General features: G+C 39.0%; 1 protein-coding gene across 1 annotated transcript; it reads left to right on the top strand.

The window, feature by feature from the left end:
* The first annotated feature begins 2,335 nt into the window (after positions 1–2,335).
* LOC123976636 (ictacalcin-like) lies at positions 2,336–5,597 on the top strand. Its single transcript, XM_046058939.1, has 3 exons — positions 2,336–2,406; positions 4,875–5,020; positions 5,275–5,597. Exons 2-3 carry the CDS (start codon positions 4,883–4,885, stop codon positions 5,416–5,418), a joined length of 282 nt encoding a protein of 93 aa, XP_045914895.1. The 5' UTR covers positions 2,336–2,406; positions 4,875–4,882; the 3' UTR covers positions 5,419–5,597.
* The last annotated feature ends 1,244 nt before the right edge of the window (positions 5,598–6,841 follow it).

Genomic DNA, 6,841 nt, shown 5'->3' with positions numbered 1-6,841 from the left:
ATATTAAGGATATGCCCAATGTTGTAATTTTTTTAACCAACCATGCAACAGTAAAACATCAAAAAAACTTCAAAGTCAGGGTGGACACTGTTTTCTTCATGGGATCCCATCCTGGCTTGGCCCAGATCTTTGAGGGGTGGATATAAAGTTGTAGCTAATATTAAATTAAAAAGTGCTGTTGGTGGTGCATTGAGGTTTGGTTGGGCCATCATGTTGTTTTGAGAAAGACACAGCTGCAAGTGAGCATTAAAAATGTGTTTACTGTTCAGTGTACTGTACTGACCACTAGATGGCATAAGAGTATAATTGTAATCATAATATTGGTGTATTGATGCCTTATGAAAACTGCTTCCAGCTGTACTGCAAGTAGTTTAATATCAATCACAGCTGAATATAATACAGAATGTGGTCTCCATCCCTACTCCCTCCCTAATTTGGTAGATCTGAGTGACTAAGATGGGAAAAGAAAAAGATGTTGATAATGTTTTCCACACAGTAAAAAAGTACAGTCTAATCTAAAAACAAAAATACATGTGGAAGAAACTTAGTTGCAGAATACACGAATGTTGGTGACACTGACATTGACTTCTAACCTATGATCTGTACTTTACTGGACTTGTTGTTAATTAGAGACCAAAACAATTACACCCGGACCAAAGAGGAGAGACAGGAGCAGGCCTTTTGATATCTAACTCATATTCACATAACAGACCACACACATATAGAAACAAACATACACACAGTTGCCACAGTGCTAATTTTCATGTCTCCAATTTTTGGTCTCACAAGCTTCAGGGAAATGCCTATGAATCACAGCTTCTACAAAAAAGAGAGGGCCCACTCAAGGACATAACAATCAACAATGAGTCATGGTGCCCAGAGTTTTCATTTTAGGATCATGTGCATCTCAGACAATTAAATAAAAATAGAAAAAAGTCAGTTATATACACAAAACAAAACAAAAATTAGTTAGTACAATAAGGTGCCCTCTGATCCACATTTAGCTTAAAACACAACGTAACTATTCATTGCTTTGGTCTCTGATTTTTCCAGTCAGAACAATTATCAAAATGTATTTGGGATTTGTTGCAAAGAGCCATAAATAGTATGATAAACCTGAACTTCTCAAAGCAGTTCCAGCCTTTGTCTCTTGACCTATCATGATTCTTCAGAGATTTGTTTTTGCATAGGTCTACGTTAAGTGTGTTACACAAATTGTGGCTTTTATTTTAAAGGATTAACAAAACGGGCCTCTAAATGGAGCAGCTGTATGTTACTACATTATTACAAAAAGGTGATTCAATTCACAAAGTAAGTGCTGTATCCTCCACTTCATCAGCTTTTAAAACACCATCTTCATTCTTCAATGGACAAGAAATATGCAAATAAATACAGTCCTGGACGTTTCCCCAAAATGCATTTCTTAAATAACTTCCTTAATTTCTATCTGGAAAAAAACGATCTCACTAAAAGCAAACATAAAATCCCAAACTCCTTTTATACATTGCATCAGAGTGCGTGGAAAAAAAGACAGTTACATGACTAAGCTGGCTTAAATTATACTGTAACAAGCATGAAATACAAAACTTCCAATTACTGCTCTGAAAAACAGTCTTAAAGATACAGCACACTGCTAAACATCCTATACATGTCGCTGTCTACATCTTAAGGGCAATGATTGCATGTTTAAATGCAATCTTGAGATCATCCATCCATCCATCCATCATCAACCGCTTATCCTGCGTACAGGGTTGCGGGGGGCTGGAGCCAATCCCAGCTGGCATCGGGGGAAAGGCGGGGTACACCCTGGACAGGTCGCCAGTCCTTCGCAGGGCCACACATAGACGAACAACCACTCATGCTCACACTCACACCTAAGGACGATTTTAGGGTCACCAATTAACCTAGTCTGCATGTCTTTGGACAGTGGGAGGAAGCCGGAGCACCCGGAGAGAACCCACGCAGACACAGGGAGAACATGCAAACTCCACACAGAAAGCCCCTAGCTTGAGATCATATCATATTAAATAATGTTGGCATAAATTATGCTAACTTTTAGAAGTTTGAAAATCCTTCTTGAATGCAAACATGCACTATACTCATCATACTGTAAAATACTGTAGACATGAAGTGGTTCATAACAGACTCCCTAACAACCAGCACAAATAATCATCTGCATTGTTGATTCTCTAAGCAACAATACATTAACTTGGGACATGAAAAAAGTTACAAGACACGAGGGGAGAAGTAGGAGTGGTTGGAGATGAAAGGCGCATTATAGAGGGAGGGACAAAGGGTGTGGTGATGTATAAAGCATCCATTGCATCCATTTCTCCAGCACTACAGCACGTCTAAGACTGACTTTCACTCTCTTTCATCTCCTTAAATCAATTCAAATCAGCTTTGGTGAGTAGAAAATCTAAACAATGTTGCTTTGTTTGTTTAGTGATTACAGTTACTGACTTTGAAAAAAAATGCTAAATAGGAAATTCTTTTGAATGCAACAGTGCGTTGTATTTCTGTAAAATACCACTGCAAAGTTACCAGCTCTGTGTGCATTTTGTGGTATGGAGCCAACCATGACTTCTCTTCACTGCTTGTGAAACTTAAAGTTGCAACAGACATTGCTCATTTTGCTCCGATGCCAGTTATTAACTTAAGCCTTGAATTTCCTTTTACTGATGCATTGTACATTCAGAAGTTAGCATCAAGCTTTCAATCGTCCCTTTAATTAAAACCAAATCTAACATCAGAACAGTTTTATGCTCTCTTCCTCCACAATTCCCATCTGTTTACAAACCCTCTGATGCCACAGTTGCCTATGCTTACCACACCCCAGAGAGGGAGCTGCATCATGTGAGTCAGAATGCAACCAGAACTGACCCTCCTGAGTTCATGGAGCCAGTGGAAAAAAACAAAATGTCAGACACGCACAGTTAGAAGAACAGACTTCAGACATCACTACTGGGACTTAAATCACGTCCGTACCTGCTTCTTTACGGACTTGATTATAATAATAATAATAATAATAATAATCTTTATTTGTAGAGCACTTTTCAAAAACAAGTTACAAAGTGTAAAGACAATAATACCCAAAAGACAATAATACAAAAACAATACAAGATAAAAGGAAGAAAACATTAAAAAGACTAAAATACACGTTTAAGACAAATATAAAATAAGTAAAATAGAATAAAATAAAAGGGATAAAATAAAGTCAAATAAGATCGGGAAAGGCTCTCCTATAAAAGTATGTTTTAAGAAGGGACTTAAAAGAGTTCACTGACTCAGCCGACCTGATTACCTCGGGCAGGCTGTTCCAGAGCCTCGGGGCCCTGACAGCAAACGCTCTGTCCCCTTTAGTTTTCAGTCGAGACTCTGGAACAGACAACAGACCTCTGACCGAGGATCTCAAGGTACGTGCTGGTGTGTATGGGACTAAAAGGTCAGAAATATAACAAGGCGAGAGGCCATGAAGAAAGTGATCAATAAAATTTTAAAGTCAATTCTAAAACATACTGGGAGCCAGTGTAATGAAGCTAAAATAGGAGTAATGTGGTCATATTTCTTTGTTCTGGTTAAAAGCCTGGCAGCTGAGTTCTGGACAGTCTGGAGTCGATCAATAGATTTTTGGGTTGAAAAGTGAAAAGGCTGTTGCAATAATCCAGGCGTGATGAGATGAAGGCGTGTAAAATGGTTTCAGTGTCCTTAAAAGTTAACATAGATCGACTTTTTGCTATATTTCTAAGTTGATAAAAACATGATTGAACAAGCTTTGTGGTGTGCTGCTCAAAATTTAAATTACTATCAAACCAAACACCAAGGTTCTTTGCAACAGGCTTAATGTGATTTACTAGGGAACCAGCAGATGGCAGTATTTGATTTGCCATCTGCTGGGACCCAATGACCAGGACATCCATTTTTTAACTTCACAAAGGCAGTTGTTAAGTGAAGTCAGCATTCCAGGGTCTGTGGATCTGACGGGCAAGTATATTTGTGTGTCATCAGCATAAATATGAAATAAATAAATAACAGTTTATGGATAATATGTCCAAGGGGAAGCAGATACAAGGAAAACAAAATGGGTCCTAAGACCGACCCCTGAGGCACACCATATTTAACTGGACAGAACGAAGAGACATAGTTGTTTACAAACACGCAAAACTTCCTATTTGACAAGTAGGATGAAAACCATTCTAGGGCAGTATCTTCAGGTACTTCCTGAAACCAGACTGAAACTTTTCAAATACTTGAAAACTTGATTACCTGGAGAGATTAAGCTGACAAAAGCAATGATACCAGCCACTGCTTGCTGCTCAAGAGCTCTTAATTAATGACATTAGTATGCATTCCTTTATGTAGCCTATATATTTTGCTAGTATACATTACATAAACAAATTACGGTGGCCACTTAAACTGTAGCAGGAGGAAGAAAACAATTGGCCAACACTGGCACAATTGTGAAACAGACTTATAACTTCAGATTTTAAGGAAAAATGCTCAGTTTGAGCCCAGTTTTACCAAAACAGTGTCCGCACTCCTCTCAGGCACACACTCAGATGCCTAATCCCTTTCCTTTGCATGGAACTGTTCCTCAAGTGCTGTCCTTTGTTAACATTCCCAATTTGACCACAATATCACATGATCCGCTACATTGCACACCAGTCATAGCAGCATTAAATGAGAGCATCAATCTTAAGTAGCTTCTTCAGCTAATGCTCTCAAGACATATAGGGGAAATACTAGGCCAATCTGAACTCATGCCATCATAATGCATAAACACTCTGATGACTGTGCAACCAACGCAGGGACCTGAGGTAAAATTCCATGTGTCACCCTTTAACTCTTTTTTTCTTTCTGTGCTTTTAAACCAGCTATCATCATGTCTGACATTCAGCATGCTATGGAGCTCCTCATCAAAACTTTCATTAAATACGCTGGGAAGGAGGGGGACAAGAACACCCTGAGTAAAGCAGAGCTGAAAGAGCTGCTTCAGAATGAACTAGGAGGTCTGCTGGGGGTGAGTGACCTCGGACGTCTCTCTATCTCAGTCCTGCACAAACAACTGGATGCACACTGGCTTACTCTACATGTGTGTTGTGGTACATTGTATAAAGAGGATGGTGAATGCTCTTGTTAGAATTTGTGCATAATCACAGCCAGTGGTACTTTCTGGTTGTGCACATGCCCAGTAACAATCTTCCCTGTTTAGTGTGTATGTCTGAAAGTTGTGTAGCCAGTCAACATGTTCACTATCACTTATCTCACCTACAGAAAGCCTCTGACAAGGCAGCAGTGGACCACATCTTCAATGAACTGGACACAAACCAGGACAACAGTGTGGACTTCAACGAGTTTGGCAGAATGGTCTTCCACCTCACCGTGTTGTGCCACGAGTACTTCACTGCCAAAAAATAGGGATCCAAGCGCCACCTTGGGGCCAGCATAGAGAGTTGCCTTCCTGTGAAAGACAAGAGTGTCCCATGACCACTGTTCTGAAAAGGAATACATATTTACTACTACTTACTAAATTACCATGAAGTCAGAAAAAATTATTTGTAACACAAAATGAAATAAAGTTGTTTTTTTCTTTGAAACACTTGTGCACTTTGTGTGTTACTGCAAGGAACAAGTGTGACAATGTAGGATAGTTTTACAGACATGTAAGCACCATAGCCTAAGTAAGCTTATGATATTTCTGATGCCCAAAACACTAGCTGTGGTTATGTTTTGTTGGCACTAAGCTTTCAGGCCTTAAATCTTCAGTACAGGAAGAACTGCAGGTTGTGACAGGAAGGATGTCACTGATGTTGCTTGTAGAGGTGGAAATAACAGAGCACATTTAAAAACACATTCAAAACATATTTAAAGCAAGACTGAGTTACTTTCAAAAAATAACACAACCCTTACTTGGTCTGGTATGACCAGTAGTTTATGGTGACTAATGATTGCTACTTTAACAAACCTTAGATGCTGTGTAATCATTATATTACATTTTTCTGTAATTGTGGCCACAGGAAGGCTTTGGTGGGGCTTCTTTATGGAGGTCTGCATGGTCTTCTGTGTGTGGCTTTCCTGTGGGTGCCCCAGTTTCTTTGCACAGTTGCAGTGGTCTTTATGTGTTAGCCTTGTGAGAGACTGGCCTCGTTACCCTGCCTCTCATCCCGTGCATGTCAGAACAGGCTGCCATGATGAGGGGATATAAAAAGTGGATGAACAGCATAGTTAAACTCTACTATACTAACTAACTATATATGGATCACCACACGCAACTATGCAAGTGTGCTTTAACATTGTAGACAAATTAATACTTTTTATTGTGATATGCCTCCATCAGTAGGTATGTTCTGCTCATACTATAGGTTTCAAGTTAGTAAGTAAGTAAGACTTGAGCTTCAAATCAAATATTTTCCATGGTGGCATTGGAACTATTAGTAAAAAGATTTCCTATCACTGATTTATATGTGTTTCTTTTACTGGACACTTTTGTCCTTGCAGTTTCTTTAAAATTAGTAATCTGTACTTCTATTTCGCATGCCAGTCCCTGTTTAGATGGATTACACAAGACAACATAAAACAAAGCACACACTCAGTGTTTGGCATTTGGGGGAAAAAAACATTTTAGATGGATGAATGTTACTTACTAGCTTGCTTTAAAGGGATTCTGCTTTTTTCTGTATTGTTTCGAAATACTTTAGGTAGAGGGTTAACAGCCCCATGAAGATGACTGGCTACTGTTTTTGACCCTTAAGAGTTTACATAACTGTCTGTACTTCAGACCTTATTTTAAAAGGAATATATACACACACACACACACACACACACACACACACACACACAC

Source organism: Micropterus dolomieu, linkage group LG09, assembly GCF_021292245.1.
Source record: "Micropterus dolomieu isolate WLL.071019.BEF.003 ecotype Adirondacks linkage group LG09, ASM2129224v1, whole genome shotgun sequence".
In the NCBI taxonomy this organism is placed as follows: domain Eukaryota; kingdom Metazoa; phylum Chordata; class Actinopteri; order Centrarchiformes; family Centrarchidae; genus Micropterus; species Micropterus dolomieu.
The sequence above is the reverse complement of the archived record's forward strand: the minus strand, read 5'-3'. Positions and strand labels throughout refer to the sequence as shown.

What these genes read in the sequence shown, in the direction of transcription:
- LOC123976636 (XM_046058939.1), top strand. Translation starts at nt 4,883, where the DNA reads ATGTCTGACATTCAGCATGCTATGGAGCTCCTCATCAAAACTTTCATT. An exon ending in AACTAGGAGGTCTGCTGGGG is followed by an intron (nt 5,021 to 5,274) that starts GTGAGTGACCTC and finishes TCTCACCTACAG; the next exon opens with AAAGCCTCTGACAAGGCAGC.